Source organism: Pocillopora damicornis, chromosome 5 (genome assembly GCF_964200805.1).
Source record: "Pocillopora damicornis chromosome 5, jaPocDami1.2, whole genome shotgun sequence".
NCBI classification, from domain to species: Eukaryota; Metazoa; Cnidaria; class Anthozoa; order Scleractinia; family Pocilloporidae; genus Pocillopora; species Pocillopora damicornis.
Window position 1 is genome coordinate 3,042,908 of NC_142674.1, and position 20,732 is coordinate 3,063,639.

Genomic DNA, 20,732 nt, shown 5'->3' on the forward strand with positions numbered 1-20,732 from the left:
TTCACAAAATAAAACGAAGGTTACTGCTGGCACAATTTCAGTTTGGACTATCGGGACACTTTAGTTTTTTCGCTGTGAAGAATTTCCTTCCCCCAGTTACTAAAAACCCTGCAATCAGCATCTTATTCAAACTGGAAAGGCTGTAAAGGAAAATATTTGAAGATGTGATGAAAGAAGCAGCAAGGAGACTTTCTGCTCTAAAATATGAAACTGAAAAATCAACTGATATATGTTAATTTAATTTAATTTAATTTATAGACTTATATTGCGTAATTATTAATATAAGAATTTCAGTTGCGCATTACCATATTACCGTGAAACCAACCAACCTCCTTACAGTATATGTATCTCCAAACCCAGGATAGGAGAGGACGAAGAGCAAACCAAAATATCTGTGGTGAATGTACAAGAACTGTACGAAATAACCAAGACGCCATATTGTATGTTCGTTATACTGGTTGGTCACACGTCAAGTGCCTACAACTATCTAAATCAAGCTTCGAGTATTATTCACAGCGCCAAAACATCGAATGTATGGCGTAACATACAGTTCAAAAATCAGTCTGGGTATTTTCCTTATCGAAAAATTAATTTTCGTGTCGGAAATCAATTAACAGGGTTCGTTATTGTTGGCCTCTTTCAGACCTCCTCGTTGTCTGCTATTTCCCGTGTCTGATATTATTTTCCGTGTCTGATATTATTTCCCATGTCTGTATTTACTATTTAAATGGATTTCGTCTTATCGCCGAGCCTAACAAGACTTATCGAGAATCGAGGCCTATAATAACCTACATCACTAATCGAGTGTTTGATCGAGTTTGATTAATTCCTCAATCACGAGTCGGATTATCCAGGGTTGACTCCGTCCCAGACCTCCCACGGTACACAGTTGGCTAGGGGTAGTTGTTCACTTAGTTTACAAAAACGATAAGCACCACTTCTTCGCAAGTATTGAAGCAAGCACTGATTTGGAGGTTATGACTGTTGAGGTAGGGTTATGAAATCTCTACTCTCATTTGTTCAAGAACCATTAGAAATCTGTTTTGTGACTATTATCGATCCATAAGATTTCCATCTCTTGTCAAAACCCTTGTCAAAACCTAACCAAAACCGTTCGAGAAAAATACGAACATTTCCAAAACGATAAAATAACCGGAAATGCATCACGCAAAACAAAATGGTTCACGAATCACGTTTAATTTAGCTCTCAACTCATAGCTCATGCACGTTTAAATAAAAAAATTCGCCCACGTAGATATCATAAGATCTTATCACCATTGATCACGATTCACGGATTCACAAAAAATCAATTCACGATTTACGAGGAAAAAATCACCAATCACCCTTCACGTTAAAAGTATATTTCCATCTCAGACAGATGAAAGCTCTCTCTTTTTTTTTTTTTTGACAAATCAAGCAGTATGTATTGATGCATCTCATCAATCATTTGTGTTTTAGAGAAATGAATTTCACTATCTGAAGATCACTTTCTCGCTCCTAATCAGATTTAATTTAGTATACAGTGCAAGTAGAAATGGTGCGCGTCAAGCGCTTCTTTCTGCATTACATTTTCATAATTTCTTTGACATGTTACCGCAATGCAAAAAAAATTTCATCGCAAACCTTGGAAAAGTCATATGTTTTAGGAATCACCTTACTTCTGTCCCATCTGTTCAATCGAAGGCTGAAGTTATGTCACCTAAGACGTTTGAACAGCGTTTGATTCTCCACCATTGTCAAGAATATTAACTTTGTTGCAATGGCAGCTTTTCCACAACGCTGCCATGTGGCGACGGAATCGATGACTCTGCAAGCTGTAAATTACCGGATTGACGGCGGAGTTTAGAGAAACCATCAGAACCGATGCTGTGTGAATCGCACCGAACAACTGCTTGGTTGAGTAAGCCACGTAGATGTAAACAAAACAGTTTGGAAACCAGCAAATGCAGTAGATCAAACTTACTGTAATTACCATCTTGGTGGAGTGACGTCGGTGCTTGAGTACAGCTCGTTGAGCCACAGACGAGGTCGAAGTTTTCTTTTTAAACCAGAGTTGATAAATGAGAAGAGTGTAGAGCACCCCCATTATCAGTACAGGAAAAACAAAGAATATGTGGGTGTTAATGACACTGTGGTATTTTATGAAGTTTGGCGTCGGCCAAAATGGCACACAGCTTCCAGAGTTCTTGTCGTATTTGAGATAGAAAAAAGGTGGTAGGTTGACCCCGAGGGCAAAGGTCCAGCAAAGTGGTATGACGTATCTAAGCTTCTTAGTCGTCAGCCTCTTCTTATTGCTATGAGGAAAGCGGATTGAGAGATATCGCTCAACTGCAATACAGACCAGAGTGACATCTGAAGCCAACGCTCCTGTCCAGGTAAAGGAATCCCCAGTTAAGATTTTGCAAAAGTAGTCGCCAAGAGTTCCCCCGGGGTGATTCAACATCCGGCCGAAGATGAACCTCGGGGACATAAAGAAACCAACCATCATATCACTGATTGCAAGATTTACAAGAAGGTAATTCATTGGAATGCGCATGTCTCGAAACTTCAGCACCACAAAGCAGACGAGTATGTTGCCGAATAGATTGATGAGCATCGAGATGGTGAAGGCGATAATAAAACAATTATTTAACAAGCTGTCTTCAGCCATTCCCTAGAAAAAAAAGGCACGGAGGCATTCTTTAAAATAAAAACTGTCCACTGGTAAGTTCAAATTTGCAGAAGCTTCATGGTGGAAAATGGGAGACTGCCGCTAACTCATGAGTAAAAGGAATTTAGCCATTTTCTTTTGTCACGTTTTACTTCAGCACGTGATCGATACCTAAATAAGTTCTCTCACCTATCTCTCAGGAACATGAAGGTCTACATGATTCTTTGTTTCATAGCCTACTTATTGAATAACATCTTGCTTTTCACCCCAAAGTGCATCACATTAAGTGGTCTTTGCATGGGTGATAACATGATTTTGAGTGCAATTTGGCGTTAAAAAGACAATTTGTATTTTTTGAAAAATTTACAAGTGCTGCGCATCGTGTGCTACTTTTTTGTTGTTACCGGCGTACGGCATTTTGACGTAATCTGTGATGTATTACTGAAAAGACGCGTGTGTGTAAAAATTAGTTCATCGTCAGAAAAACGATAGTGCTTCGTTTTTATTGCATTCTCCACCATAAATTACCACATCTTATTTTACGATGAAAAATTCCCAGTCTGTTAAAGCACCGTGTTCTTTAACTGTACCACTAAGATGTGAAGGTTCTCAGTAATATAATGCTATAGGGGTCTTTGAAACATGCTATTGTAAACTGAGTGTCTTTATAATACGCAATTTCCGCTGAAAAGCTATTCGCTGTAGTTCCCATTCGTCATAGAAAAGGTGCATCTTAAAAGCTATCACACATAGGTAACAAAGGGTAAGTTAGTATTATCAAATGAGTTGATAACGTAAATTAGCCACCGTAAAGAGTTTAAAAGCTGACTTTTCGAGCATTAGCCCTTCGTGAGAGCGATTGGAAGAATTGTGGGTCATATGTGTGTTTTTATGCAGGAAATGGAGCTACGCTATTGGTGGAAATACGGTGACGAGAAAACAAGAATAAATTAGTTGAATTATAACCGCTCGTTGATACCGTGGAGAGTAAGACTGCCGATTTGAAGTGCAATTTTTTTTTCTAGAGTTTTGCGGCTTTCTGAATTGCCTAGAGATAGGGATAGGCCCTAAACAGCCATATGGTGCTTAGAATGGTGAGGAAGATTCAAGTGTCTAGCCACTGGTTTGGATGCGTCCTTTTCATTTCTTTCTATGTCAGCGCAAAGGTGTCCTCCGAATCGGTCACCTAGTCGTCTTGCAAAAAGATAGTACTAGTCTCTGAATCGTTATAAAATAACTTAAAGTTTTTAAGAATGATCGGTTTAACTGCATGGTTGTGAGGGTAAATGTGAGAGCATCATTCAGTCTCGCAACCATGCAGTTAAATCTCAAACCCTCAAAACCACATAACAAAGGCACAGACATGATTGGTGGACTTTTTATGCCTTGTGATAGAAAATATGCGTCATACTCCTTAATTCAAAGGGTTGATCAACTCAAAGGAAAAGAAATAAGCTTTTATCCTAACTGAGAGTCAAATGGCCATGCGCGCTTTTAATAAAGGCGGGAAAAAGCTGATTTGACCCCGAGTTGGCTTTGCCTTTAAATTAAGAAGGACCGGACTGCGCTCGATTGATACGTTCTCCAGACACGTCAGCATTATTCTCTCAGCCATTATTTGGGAATTGGCCATTGGTCATTGACCATTTATCATTGACCATATTTATCATAACAATCCCTACTCATCACGTCTAGAAATTTTCAAAGCGGTTAATTTACGGTTCAAAAATTGGATCAAAGATTCAACTACAGACACCACTAACGCATATTTGAGTCAGGAATACCTTTTGATGTATAACACTTCCATTTCTTTAGCTAAAAGTTTTTAAAAGATGGAGAGCATTTGCTTTTTCAGGATTTTTTGTTATTGTTCGGGCTTTTGATCCTTGAAGACGTTCGCCATGCACAAAAATCTTTCAAAACCCTTTTTGTAAAAGTACACTATTTGAACCAAAGTAGATTTGGGCAAATGATAATTTTCATAATCTGATTTCTTACCTTAGCTAACGATACACTTCAAGTCAAAAAAAAAAATGGAGAGAATTTGTCGTGTCAGGATTTTTTCTGGTTTTTTTTTCTTGTTCGGGCTTTTGATTCATTAAGACGTTCGCCAGGTACGAAAATCTTTCAAAACCCTTTTTGGAAGATTAGGCTTGAACCAAAGTAGGAAATTGTCAGTTGGACAAACGATAATTTTCATCAGCCGATTTCTTACCTGAGCTTACGATACACTTCCTTTCCAGCTTTCTCGGCTTACGTGAGCACTAATAGATTTCTTCTCTGAACATTGGTCTTTATATAGAATTGATACCTTTACCTCTTCAAACAAAAATTATTATCCGCTAATGATAGCATGAGAATTGTGTTCGTTATGACAGCAAATATATTTAATTAAAAGGACAAAGTTGATGTCATCAAGAACAAATTAATTTTTGCACTGAATTACTAAGCTATTCAGCGCCATGCAACTTAAGATTACCGGCGCAAAAAAAGGAATCAACCAGATATTGTCATTAAGATCTGACTGCCATTTACAAACCATTTCCCGGATATGACAATTTTACGACAAGTTGGTGAACTTGAGAATTCTGATTGTGATTCCAATCAACTTCTAAAATGTTCGCTGTTTTTAGCAAAAGATTTCCCACGGTGTCATAAGCTTATCCAGGAGATTATGTCCCGCCTTTTCTTTTCTTTATAATACGCAATTTCCGCGGAATAGCTATTCGCCGTAGTTCCCATTCGTCATAGAAAAGGTCCATATTAAAAGGTTACACACATAGGTAACATAGGTATTGTCAACTGAGTTAATAACGTAAAATGGCCACCGTAAAGAGTTTAAAAGCTGATGTTAGAATAAAAACCACTCGTTGATACCGTGAAGAGTAAGAGTACCGAATTGAAATACAATTTTTCTCCTGAGTTTTTGGCCTTTCCGAATTGCCTGGGTGTAGGGAAAGGCCGCAAACAGTCATATGCTGCTTAGATTGGTGAAGGAGATTTAAGTGTCTAGCGACTGGTTTGGACGCGCCCGTTTCATTTCTTTCTATGTCGGCGCGAATGTTTTCTCAGAATCGGTCACCTAGTCGTCTTGCGAAAAGATAGTATCAGTCTCTGAATCATTTTGAGGTAATTTTAAGGTTTTTAAGAACGAGAGATTTAAGTGCGTGGTTGTAAGGGTGAAATGTGAAAGCCTCACACATTTAGCCCCGCAACAATGCAGTTAAATCTCAAACCCCCTCAACCACATAACAAAGGCACAAAAATGATTGGAGGAATTTTTATGCTTTGTGATAGAAAATATGCATCATAGTCCTTAATCCAAAGGGTTGATCAACTCCAAAGGAAAAGAAATAAGGCATTATCATAACCAAGAGTCAAATGGCCCCGCGCACTTTTAATTGAGACGTGAAAAAGCTGCTTTGATCCCGATTTGGTTTTGTCTTTAGATTAAGACGGACCGAGCTGCACTCGATTGGCATATGTGTTCCAGACACGTCAGCATTATTTTCCTTTCCATTAAACATTTATCATAACAATCCCCACTCATCATGTCTTAAATTTTCTAAGCGGTTAATTCACAGTTCAAAAATCAGAGCAAAGATTCAACGGCAAATACCACTGACGCGTATTGGAGTCTTGATTATATTTTGGTGGATAGTACTTGTATTTGTTTAGCTAAAAATTATAATAACAAAAAATGGACAGAATTTGTTTTGTCGGGATTTCCTTCTTATTGTTCGGGCTTTGGATTCATTAAGATGTTCGCCAGGCACGGAAGTCTTTTAAAACCCTTTTCGGAAAAGTAGACTGTCTGAACCAAAGTAGAAAATTGTCAGTTGGACAAATGATAATTTTCATTAGCCGATGTCTTACCTGAGCTTACGATGCACTTCTTTTCCAGCTTTCTCGGCTTACGTGAGCACTGAAAGAGATCTTTTGAACAGCGGTCATTATATAGAATTGATACCTTTACCTCTTCAAACAAAAATTATCATCCGCCAGTGATAGCACTAAGAATTGTGTTCGTTATGACAGCAAATATATTTAATTAAAACGACTAAGATAATGTTGATCAAGAAAAGAGCAACGAGAAATTATTTTTCGCAATTACTAAGCTATTCAGCGCCATGTAATTTAAGATTACCGGCGCAATAAAGGAATCAACTAGGTATTGTCATTAAAATCAGAATCCCATTTGCAAACCATTGACAATTTTACGGCAAGTTGGTGAACTTGAGAATTCTGATTGGGATTCAAACCAACTTCTGAAATGATTACAACCTTGATGTTTTTTAGGGAAAGATTTCTCACGGTATCATATCCCAGAGATTACCTCTCGGCTTATCTTTTTCGAGTTTTAGAAATACTTATTTAAAACACTTAAGGCTGGTCAGGTATTTGTTTAAATTGATCTTTTTCGGGTAAAATGTCAAATTCTAAAATTCAGTCCAGTAGTCCTTTCGTGTTATGACGGTGCTTGTCATTAATTTTCCATAACGTTTGTGTTTTTTTGACATTTTAGGAGAAGAAATAAAATAGTTCTAAATATTTTTTCTTCACTTTAATACAGATAATCGGTAGCTTATATAACCAAAGTAAATATTAGTTGTTTGGTCTGTTCCCGGCTGCACTATGGGAGGAAAAAGCTGCCTTATACTAGACCAAAAGTTCTTGCGAGACATTTTTTGGACAAACTTCGTACGTTTGGAATAAATATCATTCTTCGACGATTGTCTCAATTTCTTGCAGCTTCATCAAGCGAATGGTTCTCCGTGTATTTCGTAAACATGGGACATTTTTGGTGAATATTTCGCGAGTCAAAATCATTTTTGAATAATCCATACTTCTATCCTTATAACACGCACCACAACAAGAATCGGAATTTGAACAGAAATGATCAAAATATAAATCAACAGCATACTTCATTGTAGTCTATGTCTGTACTTTATCATAAGTTATTGTTGATTGGACAATTTTTTGCTTTGAAACTAAGCTAAATTTTACAAAGGATATTTCGCGTAACATCTGTTTTTGTAATTTCCCCCATTTGTGCAAATTCAATCCTTCAGAAGTTTAGAAGGGAAAAATAAGCAGTTTATCTAACACGCACTAGTAAAGTGTAGTTCACACCGTTCCTAATCAAATGATGAATTTATCTATTCAAAGCGACACGATTAAACACCGTGTGGAAGTGCGAATGACTTTCGCACTTTATTCACAATGTTCCGAGCAGTCTTAGAGGGTTCAAACAAGCAAATTGTGTTCATCTTTGGGAGACACAACTGCGCCATAAATTATCTTCTTGAAGATTACATTATTCCCTTGATATATATGTTACAACAATGCGAAAAAAAACCGTCGGAAACTTTTGACAAGTCGTGAAATGAGTTGGGAGTCACCTTGCTTACTCCTTTTTGTCCAATCTTTAATTGAAATTACGCGACAGAGGTTTATCAAAATACAGCGTTTGATTCTCCGCCATTGTCATGATTGGTAACTTTGTTGCAACGGTGTCTTTTAATCAGCGCTGCCATATGGCGACGGAATCGATGACTCTGCAAGCTGTAAATCACCGGATTGACAGCGGAGTTTAGAGAAACCATCAGAACCGATGCTGTGTGAATAGCACCGAACAACTGCTTGGTTGAGTAAGCCACGTAGATGTAAACAAAACAGTTTGGAAACCAGCAAATGCAGTAGATCAAACTCACCGTGATCACCATCTTAGTGGAGCGACGTCGGTGCTTGAGTACTGCTCGTTGAGCCACAGACGTGGTCGAAGTTTTGCTTTTAAACCAGAGTTGATGAATGAGAAGAGTATAGAGCACCCCCATAATCAGTGCAGGGACAGCGAAGAATATTTGGCCGTTAATGACGCTGTGGTATTTAATGAAGTTTGTCGTTGGCCAAAATGGCACACAGCTTCCAGAGTTGTCGTCGTATTTGAGGTAGATAAAGGCTGGTAGGTTGACCCCGAGAGCAAAGACCCAGCATAGTGGTATGACGTATTTAAGCTTCCTAGTCGTCAGCCTCTTTTTATTGCTATGAGGAAAGCGGATTGAGAGATATCGCTCAACTGCAATACAGACCAGAGTGACATCTGAAGCCAACGCCCCTGTCCAGGTGAAGGAATCCCCAGTTAAGATTTTGCAGAAGTAGTCGCCAAGAGTTCCCCTGGGGTGATTCAACGTCCGGCCGAAGACGAATCTCGGAGACATGAAGAAACCAACCATCATATCACTGACTGCAAGATTTACCAGAAGGTAATTCATCGGAATGCGCATGTCTCTAAATTTCAGCACCACAAAGCAGACGAGTATGTTGCCGAATAGATTAATGAGTATTGAGATGGTGAAGGCGATAATGAAACCATCATTTAAGAAGCTGTCTTCAGACATGTCCTAAAGGAAAGAAAAAAAAAAGTGGTACCCTGCCAAATATAAAAAAAAAACAAAAAACAAACACACGTCATTGTCAAGTTTTGGATAATTCAAAACTGCTGAAATTTCGTGCAGGAAACTGGAAAATCTCCCGCACTAGAGAAGAATAAACCAACCAGTTTTTTTTTGTGTTTGGTGTTTCAAATCTACCTCAGCTCGTGTACGATGCTTAAGTATTCGTACTCATCTGTAAAGTAGATGCAAGACCACATAATTCTTTCTTTATGGCGTATGCATCGAATGGCACATTTTTTATCAATGGACGTATTCGCATAAAGTATGCATGTGCGCAGGGAAAAACGCGCTCCACAACAAAAATATAAGCCATGTACGATGACCCAAGTAAATAATGAAACCAAGAAGTTACATCTAAATTTACAACCTTTTACATTTTTAAGAAGTATTTTCACTATGGCAAAAACTATAAACCCTGCACTCACTGAATATGAAAATTAGCACCCCGAATCTGCTTTTTAGAGAGTGTCTCTGTAAGAGCGGTCCGGTCGATTTTGCTCGAGACACGGATTTCGCTCGTTTCTTGTGTGTTGTAAGACATTCATGTACCTATACTAAAACAACAATCAGTTTGATCGGATCTCTTTATTTTTCAGAGTTTACGGAAATTAAATTTCACTCGAGCGAAGGCTTGTCGTGACACTTTTCAAGACTTTAATTTCATACAAATTTGGAGGACAATTTACAAAATACTACGGAACTCAGAAAGAAACAAATACCACAGCCATGAGTATTAACTTTATCTTATCTATCGAGGTGACTTTCGTAAACATCACGTTTCAATCAAGGAAACAGGAAGACTTGAATGACACCCTATCGGTTCGCCTAAATCACAGACGTCAAAACCGATCAGATTCAAGTAATTTTTGAAAAAGTGAGGCGTTCTTAACTGATCCAACTAACATAGCTAGGAAGAAGCTGCCATAGAAAAGGTAACTACGGAAAAAAACTTTGCGGCCCGACCTTTATGAGAACTTTATAACTCCGTGAACTTACCTAATTTTCGGTAATTTTCAAGTTTGGCCGCCATTTTGAGGGACTTGTCAACATGAAGCGTAACCGATATAAATCAAGCAGGTAGATCTTAAATCGTCAAAAATACATACGAAAGCAATTCAAATGAACTTAACTCTCAATTCAAGCGGCAAAATTTGAAATTGTTCGTTAAATTTACCATCCCCATGCGACCATTTCTTCCAACAATTCAAACACTACAACAAGTGTTCGAATTCCCCTCGTCGATTCCACCGTAAGAAATAACCTGTGCCACCCAAGCTTCGACTCGAATGTGAAGTACAAATCAAATAACATAACCGCTTCATCTTCGCGGCAATATCACGCTGGTATTTTGACTTTCGGATCGACAAGAACGGTGATCAGGTAGCGATCGCCATGTTTACTTGATAAACGTGATCGCTGACCAGCCGCTGAGTGAAAACAGTACGGTTCAGTGGTGAGGGCGGGGTGAGGGGTGGGTGCGGGCAGATTATCAGAAGATTTTTGGGAACATTCGAACATATGCATTTAAGTATCATGATAAACATTAGGACTGTCAGTCTTAATGTGAAGGCATGCTTCGTGTTGCAGACAACTTTTGTTTTACTTAGTATTCCTTTTTTCTTTCAAATACATTTCGTTCCAAATAGGACTAGCATCAATTCATAGATTTACAAACAAATGTTTACCACGCAAATAAATGTGTTTAGATAATCGAGATAACCATTGAACCTCTTGTATCGCACCAGAAATAACGTGTCTTGTCTTCGCCCAACTCTGAGAGCGTGGAGCGGCAGAGACGCGAGACACGAGTCTCGCGTCTCGCGGCTTCTCCATGCTCACAGGATACGCGTGACCTCACTATCTTTAAGAAAAATAAGAGACTGCTCGAAGTCTGTATTCCGTTCAACCATTTCATAAGAGTGACGCGAGTCTTCAATTGATGAGAAAGTCACAAACCCATTCTTTACCTCACGAGCGTAACCACTGACTACAGTAGGCTTCTCCTTTGACGCGGAAATTGAAATCGTATCGAGTATACAAAGTTCTAATGAGTTCCTTTAGATCTCCCGAACTTGTATCGCGTTGGCAACAATTACAAGTACAGGAAGAAGTAGTTCGTTAGCGAGACGTTCATTATGTCCCAGGACTGCCTTTTGAATAGCAAAGATGGAAAAAACTTTGGTTGATCGCGTGGCTTAAGTGGTTTGGTACGACTGTCTGAATGCAATTACGAAGTAAAACATCATTTAATAAGCTGCCACCTGTCTAAAGAGGTCTTAAGTGAAAATGAACTAATCTTGGCAAGGATTGGCCTATTTCACCTCGCTCATGAGGATAAACAAAAAAATGTGGATTTGCCATAGGTATCGCCACACTTTGGGGAGGTTTTGGAGAAGTGCAAAGGTAACATGTCAGTATCCTGATCATGATGGTGTCAGGAAGCGTATCCAAGGCAGAGATGTAATTACCTTGCATATGTCTCAGGATATTCAAAAGCTGTTTGGAGTTATTATTCCAGTTGAATCAGGTAGTCTTCAGTAACATTTTCTGTTATATATTTTTGTCACGTGACATATCTGCTCGAAAAGAGAAGAAATTCCTTATTAGATGAAGGGTACTTAAGTACACATCACATTGAAAAAACATAGATCTATGTGTAAGTGCTTTTAATTGCAGATGGAAATATGTACAATGTTGCTTGGTTGATAATCAATAATGTTTTTGTAGAAGGTTAAATCACCTGACAACGCAATACACTTATTCATGCGTACGGTTCACAATTATTTGCGGTCAGTTTTCCTCAGTTTGTATGATTCTCATTAACCAATATGATTAAATTTGCAGACTAAACACCCCTTATTTGATTAAGAATAATAAAAGTAAACAGTGCATCACGGTTTTCAATTCCTGATAGGTGCTACTGGGCTTTACTTTAACTGAGAAATTTGCAATCTCTTACCTCAGCTCTCTGTGTCCCATGCCGTAAGAGATACAAGAAAAAAGTTGATGATAGTGAGTCTTGGCTGAGACAAGAAGAATCAAAGAAGAATCTACGGTCCCCAGAAACGCCACTTTTAAACACGAGACAACTAAGGTAATTGAGTTCAGGGGTATTTGTTTTATTGAAAACTATCGTTCAGGTTATAAGATACGCGAATAACTCTCCCCACCGATTTTTTCTTACATTCTGTTGATCAAAAGTTTCAATAATTATAAAGGCTTTCTTGTTGATCGTCTTAATAGTAACAGTTTCCAGGATCCAAGGGGAGCAAAAGAGAGAACAATTTTCTGTGTAGTTAGGTAAGGCGACATGCCGGCTTTATACTTCTTCCGGCGTGATAACGATAATGATGACAACAATGGGTAAAAAGCACCGTCCGCTATTGATGACGATTATCATAGTTATAAACAAATCTCAGTTATAGTCCTGAAAAAAATCTCAGTGGGTCCTTTGAACCATCCACTTCATCATCACCAGAAGTCAAAGTTGCTTACACTCATTCTAAGGTTCGTGCGATTTTACGACGAATTTTCAATTCCGGTTTGTTGCACGCGCGACTTTTGATAGGAAAAACCTGCACGCGCTAGAACTTAAGAACGTGTCAGTGGAATGAATCAAATCTCTATCATTTTGCATACATTCTTGGGAACAGCAAAAATTACTTAGTACAAACATTCTAAGTATAATTTTCATTCCGTGCAATGGAGCATAATTAAATAAAAGGTTCTGGTGGAAAATACACCTTATTTTATACCACTGATGACAGGAAAAAAGGTTATATGGGTACCCCGGTTAAAAATATATTGTTAACTCTATTATTTAATACCAGCTCTAATTTAAAGGAGAAAGTTATGAAAATAAAATAAAAGTTGTCTGTACCACGAAGCATGCCTTCATTGTTTAGACCGATAGTACTAAAGCTTTTAAGGCATGTATTCGAATATCTTATGACGATAAGCCCGCCACCCACCCCTCCACGCGCTATACTGTTTTCACTCAGCGGCTGGTCAGCGATTACGTTTATGAGGTAAACACACCGATCGATTCCTTATCACAGTGCTTGTCGATCGGAAAATCAAAATACCAGCGTGATATTGCCGCGAAGATGAAGCAGTTGTGTTATTTGATTCGTACTTCACATTCGAGTCGAAGCTTGGGTGGCACAGGTTATTTCTTACGGTGGAATCGACGAGGGGAATTCGAACACTAGTCGTAGTGTTTGAATTGTTGGAAGAAATGGTCGCATGGGGATGGTAAGTTTAACGAACAGTTTCAAATTTTGCTGCTTGAATTGAAAGTAAAGTTCATTTGAATTGCTTTCGTATGTAGTTCTGACGGTTTTAGATCTACCTGCTTGATTTATATCGGTTAAGCTTCATGTTGACAAGTCCCTCAAAATGGCGGCCAAACTTGAAAATTACCGAAAATTATATATATAACGGAGTTATAAAGTTCTCGTAAAGGTCGGGCCGCAAAGTTTTTTTTTGTAGTCACCTTTTCTATGACAACTACTTCCTAGCTATGTTAGTTGGATCAGTTTAGAACGCCTCACTTTTTCAAAAATTTACCCTGAATTTGATCGGTTTTGGCGCGTGTGATTTAGGCGAACCGATAAGGTGTCATTCAAGTCTTCCTGTTTCCTTGATTGAAACGTGATTTCTGCGAAAGTCGCCTCGATAGATAAGATAAAGTTAATATACATGGCTGTGGTATTTGTTTCTTTCTGAGTTCCGTAGTTTTTTGTAAATTGTCCTCCAAAGTTGTATGAAATTAAAGTCTTGAAAAGTGTCACGACAAGCCTTCGCTCGAGTGAAATTTAATTTCCGTAAAACTCCGAAAAGTAAAGAGATGACTGATTGTTGTTTTAGTATAGGTACATGAATGTCTTACAACACACAAGAAACGAGCGAAATCCGTGTCTCTAGCAAAATCGACCGGACTGCTCTTACAGAGACACTCTCTTAAAACTCATTTGAGCCAGTCACGACCCAAATATCGCAAGGTAGTGTGTTCCAATGCTTGGCTGCAGCATATATAGAGCCATTACTTTAGTTCAGATCGGGTGATGTTTACTTTAGTTACAGATATATATGAAAATTTTCCAGAAAGTTATAAGTTGTCGTCTTTGCATTCACTAGGCTATTGACACTCGGAAGAACCTTGCTTTGAATAACATTTTTCACAGTCCCTAACATATCCTGAGTACGACAGTTTTCTATGGTTGAAGATAAACCAGTTATATTAGCGCTCTGTTATGTGCAAGATCTGAGCGGGTATTTGAGTGAGTGCCGCGTGCGATGTGCGAAAAACGCAGTGCAAGGACAACCTCCTTCTTCATAAAGCACTCGGCGATTAACGTAAGAGATACTGTTTTCCCACTAATGGGTCTCTTGCTATTTAAACCTGTGAGTAGTAACATATGACTGGAAAGGCAGTGACATTTTTCCCTGAAGGAAAAGCAAGGGGATTGTATCCCGTCTCTCGAAAATGGTTTGCATAGGTACCCCAGTAACAAAGAAGCAAACATGTTTTGGGAACTGTTTATGTATTATGAAAGAAGATAAACGTCATTGTCATAAATTTCAAGAGTTTATAAACTCTTAGGAAAAGCAAGAAGCTTTTATCAGATGGATGGCACCACATGCTTTTTATTGAGCCGCAATGAAGCCGCTTTCAAGGTCTCAACGGGGTAAACCGTTCGCTGTAACACGGCAAATAAATTTAGCTGTACATTAGGCGTAAGAATTGACAAATTTTAGACGTTAGTCGTCAGAAAAGATAACCGAAGAATATTTTCATTTAACTGCAACGAAAAAAGGTTTACCCATAGCGGGAAAAGAGCCAAACTTTTAACCATGCGGTGGTTAAAGCCATTAACCCATCGAGACTCCCCGTTTTGGCTTTTGTTTTTTAGGTCATGACGCACTGACTGAACTGCGCCCGATTGATACGTCCTCCAGAAACGACTAAGGTTCATCTGCAGACTCCGCAAGTTTGAAAACATTTTGAATTCGGTGATCAGAGCGCTAATGCATATGTCAGCCATAAATGCATATCCTATTTGCTCAGTTAAATAATAAAGTAGAAAGAACTTTTACTTTTGTTCTTCAGTTTTTTTATTCAGACGTTTTCCAGGCAAGAAAATCTGATAAAACCCTTCTTTAAAAGGTATACTGTCCGAATCGAAGTAGAAAAACAGAAAGATTCCACAACTTTTCAGTTGAGGAAATGATAATTTTCATTATCTGATTCCTTACCTGAGCTTTCGTTATATTTCTTTGCCAGCTTTCTCGGGTTACGTGAGCGTTACTAAAGATCTTCGATTAACACTCGTAATTATAAATCTTTGACATCTCCTCCTCAAAAAAAAAGAAATTCTTATCCGCCAATGATAACATTGAGAATTGTGCAACGTCATGACAGCAAATATATGTGATTTTAGCGACTGAGTTGATGTTAATCAAGAAAAGATCAGTTAGCGATTATTTTTGCAATTACTAAGTACTAAACCAGAAATTATGAACTTATTTCTTGGTACTAGGCTATTCAAAACTTTGCATTTAAAGTTTACTGGCTGAAATATAGCTATAAGCCAGGTGTTTTCATCTCGATTAGAATCCCATTTTCAAACCATTTCCGAGACACGACAATTTTACGACAAGTAAATGGCCTTAAAACACTGATTTTGATTCAAAAACTCCTCTGAAATACTCGTGACCTAACAGTTTTTAATCGAAGCTTTTTCTCCTTTAAAAATGCCGACTGAGCTATGTTGGTACTTGACATAAAATCTCGATAACGTTTGTGATTTTTTTCGACATTTGAGGGAAAGAGATAAAACCGTATTATTGATGTTTTTCACCTCAGTACATTTAATCAGTGGCCTACGTAATTATCCGATGTATGCTCGTTTTCCGGCTGCCCCTTCCGGTTTACCATGAGATGAAAGAATGGGGCTTCCTAGTATAAGACTGCGATCTTTTTACGAGAAATTTGGGCAAACGTAAGTTTGGAATAAACAAAATTTTTCAAAAACATGGTATAATATCGCAATTTCTTGTAGCCTCAACGACACAATAGTTTTTGGGGCATTTTTCAAACATCAGAATTTAAAGCAAATATTCCAATTTTCATTTGAGGGGCGCTTTTGAATATTCATATCCCCTTTTCTTCTACCTTTATAATACGTACTACAAAAGAATTGGAATCTGATAACCAAAAATAGGTTATAAGTCAACAACATAGTTTACTGCACTCGTTATACTAGTATTACTTATTGTTTATAACTGGGCTATTTTTACTTTGAAACTATATGAGAAATGTTCAAGAAGAAAAGTTATTTCGTTATTTCGATATTTTTGAAACTTTCGAAATCCACGCAAATTTTGTGCGAGTTTCTCGTTTGCATAGAATTATAATGCGATCCCTTTGTGCATTTGGCTCGATGGGTATAAGACTGAAAAACCTTTCAATACAGCTGTAGTCATTATAGAACATGGATATCCATAGAAAAATTTTTGAGGAAAAATGTCGATTAGCAAACGTATGTCAGCTTCAAGTTATCACCCGTATGATTAAAAGACTCGAAAAAAGATAACAGTGAAAAAAAAAAAAAATTGCGTAGGATGCTGTAGTGGGTATATATAAAGAATGTTATAGCGATCCCGTTCTATAACCTTCCTTCATGATAGAATATGCATAATGGCCTTCTTAGACTGACAGCAGTTTGCTTTTTGTATCCGACTTTTCACATTGTAAAAGCTACTGAGGTGAACGTGATCTTGAAGGATACTTTTTTTCCGTCTTAGGGCCATTACTTTCTCGAATGATTTAGAAGAAAAATAAACAGTAACTGGCACGCATTTTACACCGTTCTAAATCAAATCATTTAATTATCTTGAGCAGACTGCTGTAGAAAGTGACACAGTAAAACACGTTGTTGAACAGTGCGAATGACAACACAATAAAATATAAAAAAAGAAAAAAAAGAAAAAGAAAAAAACTTTCGCATTTTATTCACAATGATGCAATTGTGTAAATGAAGCCTCGCAAATCGTGAAGAGCTATTAATTGGTACAAAACGCAAAGACGCAAAAGCTTTCGTCTAGGGGAAAATGCTTTTAGCGGAATAAAGCGGTACGTGTTTCGATCAAATTTTCATTTGTTTGTCGTATTAGTTCATTTCAAGAGATCTCTTGCTCATATGCATAATCCGAGAACACCTCCTTTGTAAAAATTGAGAGACTGTGCAGTACAAAAGAGCTGAGAAGGAGTAACTTCGAATTTCAATTCGAGACACTTCTTTAGCACTTTTTCCGACTAGATAGCGCTATCGTAAATGAACCGCGCTCTAAGTATCAAAAAAACGTGTTGAATATTCCACTTACTGTAACAGGTTTCTCTAACTACTGTTCGACGAGGGATTTGCACTTTTCTATCTGAATATAAGCTTTTTAAAGTAGGTTTCAGGTTGCTTAGCAACAGGCCGTGAGTTCCTGAAATGTGTTTCATTCTTAGTGATAATCTTCGATAAGAACTTTTAATATTTACGCTAGCGATGAGCATGTAAATTCTTTCCCAGGTTTTATTATTTTATTTTACTACGCACGCTCTGTAAAGCGCTTTTGGTGGATTATTATTATCATTAATTATTACTAATTTTATGATTAATGATGATGATTATTATAAATTATTATTATCATTATTATCATTTCGTTTGCGTTTGAATCTAATAGAAATGATTTCCGCAATTTACTCTAATGAATTACTGAGTTCAAGAAGATATTTTAGGTAGAGTAAGACCCTTTCCACTGTAATTTGTGCATGTGTTAAAATATATGAGGACACAACAAGCAGGCTCACCTAAAATAGAATACGATGGTACGAGAAATGATATGAAAAAAGAGATATTTATGAAATTAATAAGAGTTAAAGGGGCTTGGAGGACTATTAAGGATCTGGGCTGAGTTTTTCAGGGCTGGGTTAAGATAACCCAGGGTTAGTGTAAAATTTGAACTCAGATCTGCAAGAAAATTCAGCATGACTATTTTGTCTTCAATTTGATGCTTGGATGCTCTAAAATAATAGAGGAAAATAACCGAAAAAGGCTTTTGAGCAAAGGAATAAAGAAACCTGATTAAAATTTAACCCTGAGTTAGCGCTAATCGACTGAGGAACAACTGGGTCTTGTGTAATTTGTAATTTTATCAACTAATTTAACTTGTCTTAATCAAATACGCATGATTAACTAGTGTTAAGGTCCATTATAGTGAAATACCTGAAGAACAATGAACTATAGATTCCGAACAGATATCATTGCGGAGAAAAGTTTCTCAAATTCATTATAATGCTAAACCTTTCCTCGATTTGGAATGATGTGACTGAATTAGTTATTAAAAAGTGGCTTTCATTGCAAGGGGTCTCCCTAGCTTGTTAAGTTGTTTTGAAATTGCAAAAAACGTTATCTTTAGGTCTTCAACTGATTTGGAGATAAAAATTTATTGAAAATAAAATCAGAATTCAAAGCACCTTTTTTGATTAAGGTTTAGTCTTGGACAGCCTTGAAAACTTTTGTTTTGGACGCAATTTCTGATCCTATATCTTTGCCAAAGTTGCAAGACCAGATTTCTAATACTGTTATGTAATAAAAAAGATAAACAAAATCTTTATCAACTTTTTCCTTTTAAAAATATCTTTAAGAATTATTTTCACATGTTTTAATCAGCTGACAAATTAAACAAGTCATGTTCGTTTTTTGTTGGTCGATGTAAAGAATTAGTAGGGTTTGAATTTGTCGAGTCCCACGTCCATTAATGCTTCATGATAATTTGAAGAATAACAAAAGATTCGTTCTTCATGTTTTACCGAATTTCAAAGATACCTATAAGGTAATTAAATTTTTCTTCATGTTTTTCTGACATATTAAGGACTATTTCTCGCTAAAATGCTTCAAATCAACTCTCTATGTCTTTTCAGCTCATCAAATGATTGTTTGCAAAAAAATGATCAATATTTTTACGAGCCAAGTCTACATGAATTCACAAAAAGGTTTTTGTTTTTAACGTGATGACTGAAATAATAATTTTATTCATTTGCATGTAAAAAAATCATTATTATGTCGAAGTTCTTCAAAGATGTTGCGAACAATAAACTGAAAATTGCCGGCGCAAAAAAAAAAAGGATCTTTCCGGCGATAGGAAGCACGACGCGCGTTCATTTGTGTACAATTGTACGAAGGTGAAATGCACGTAATAGTCTGGACAAGACTTACAGTTTGTTAATTAAAAGGAAAGGAAAATGAATAACACTGAACAGACTTTGGTCCTCGTTATCAAACATCAAGGAAAATAAGAAAAAACCGCTGATTATTTCTTTAAACAGTTGATTGAAAGACAGACGGGCAGTGTTCAAACTTTCTGTGGCTGAAAATAAAAACGGACCGCTTTGTACACGCCGAATTTTTTTGAATGAAGGACACCACAGCGAGATTTTGTCCTGACGATTTTAATAATTACCTACGACTATCGTTGTCTCTCTTTTAGATCTCGAGAGATTTTACTTTATTTATATTACGAATGGTATTAAAAAGCATCTAAAAAGGATCCAAGCTAAACTCAAGTTTGGAAATATGGATTCCGCCAACGAGCTGGTTTTATTCACAGCTTATTAACGAGGACGAAAGTACAAAAATTTGAATGACTGGAACCTATTAGCAACTATGGCATTGAATAGTAAAAGAAAGCACTTTGTCCAAAGCAATACAATGACGAGGTTATTTTGCAGGTGTATGAATTAATTTTAATTTGTTTCGGCAAAAGAAAATAGTCTACCATACGGACGATGTATCTTGAGAAGCAATATATGTATGAGTCTGTATTCCGTTCAACCATTTCATAAGAGTGACGCGAGTCTTTCAATTGAGTGAGAAAGTCACAAACCCATTCTTTACCTCACGAGCGTAACCACTGAGCACAGTAGGCTTCTCCTTTGACGCGGAAATTGAAATCGTATCGAGTATACAAAGTTATAGTGAGTTCCTTTAGATCTCCCGAACTTGTATCGCGTTGGCAACAATTACAAGTACAGGAAGAAGTAGTTCGTTAGCGAGACGTTCATTATGTCTCAGGACTGCTTTTTGAATAGCAAAGATGGAAAAAACTTTGGTTGATCGCGTGGCTAAAGTGGTTTGGTACGACTATCTGAATGCAATTACGAAGTAAAACATCATTTAATAAGCTGCCACCTGTCTAAAGAGGTCTTAAGTGAAAATGAACTAATCTTGGCAAGGATTGGCCTATTTCACCTCGCTCATGAGGATAAACAAAAAAATGTGGATTTGCCATAGGTATCGCCACACTTTGGGGAGGTTTTGGAGAAGTGCAAAGGTAACATGTCAGTATCCTGATCATGATGGTGTCAGGAAGCGTATCCAAGGCAGAGATGTAATTACCTTGCATATGTCTCAGGATATTCAAAAGCTGTTTGGAGTTATTATTCCAGTTGAATCAGGTAGTCTTCAGTAACATTTTCTGTTATATATTTTTGTCACGTGACATATCTGCTCGAAAAGAGAAGAAATTCCTTATTAGATGAAGGGTACTTAAGTACACATCACATTGAAAAA

The 20,732-nt window shown here is 37.3% G+C and overlaps 2 protein-coding genes and 1 long non-coding RNA gene across 7 annotated transcripts; 1 reads left to right on the forward strand and 2 right to left on the reverse strand.

Annotated features, from left to right (window-relative positions):
* Nucleotides 1–303: 303 nt before the first annotated feature.
* LOC113686567 (neuromedin-U receptor 2-like) lies at nt 304–5,467 on the reverse strand. The gene is made up of 2 exons (XM_027204203.2): nt 4,866–5,467; nt 304–2,653 (listed from the first exon to the last, which is right to left on the reverse strand). Exon 2 carries the CDS (start codon nt 2,648–2,650, stop codon nt 1,700–1,702), a length of 951 nt encoding a protein of 316 aa, XP_027060004.2. The 5' UTR covers nt 2,651–2,653; nt 4,866–5,467; the 3' UTR covers nt 304–1,699.
* Nucleotides 5,468–6,638: 1,171 nt separating this feature from the next.
* Nucleotides 6,639–15,472, reverse strand: LOC113686622 (neuromedin-U receptor 2-like). Of its 4 annotated transcripts, none has more exons than XM_027204263.2 (2): nt 15,367–15,472; nt 6,639–9,054 (listed from the first exon to the last, which is right to left on the reverse strand). In XM_027204263.2, the coding sequence occupies exon 2, from the start codon at nt 9,049–9,051 to the stop codon at nt 8,107–8,109; it is 945 nt and encodes a 314-aa protein (XP_027060064.2). In that variant the 5' UTR covers nt 9,052–9,054; nt 15,367–15,472; the 3' UTR covers nt 6,639–8,106. The 4 variants fall into 4 exon arrangements, with proteins under 4 accessions (XP_027060064.2, XP_089062911.1, XP_089062910.1 ...); XM_089206785.1 differs by lacking the exon at nt 15,367–15,472 and adding an exon at nt 12,068–12,719; XM_089206784.1 differs by lacking the exon at nt 15,367–15,472 and adding an exon at nt 11,577–12,041.
* Nucleotides 13,134–15,206, forward strand: LOC149044729 (uncharacterized). Of its 2 annotated transcripts, none has more exons than XR_016186676.1 (3): nt 13,134–13,362; nt 13,978–14,466; nt 15,024–15,206. It is a non-coding gene; the product is annotated as an uncharacterized LOC149044729 (long non-coding RNA). The 2 variants fall into 2 exon arrangements; XR_016186675.1 differs by having other exon boundaries at nt 13,978–14,111.
* Nucleotides 15,473–20,732: the final 5,260 nt, after the last annotated feature.

Bases quoted from the DNA above. Each gene is read 5' to 3' on its own strand.
- LOC113686567 (XM_027204203.2), bottom strand. From the start codon at position 2,650: ATGGCTGAAGACAGCTTGTTAAATAATTGTTTTATTATCGCCTTCACC.
- LOC113686622 (XM_027204263.2), bottom strand. From the start codon at position 9,051: ATGTCTGAAGACAGCTTCTTAAATGATGGTTTCATTATCGCCTTCACC.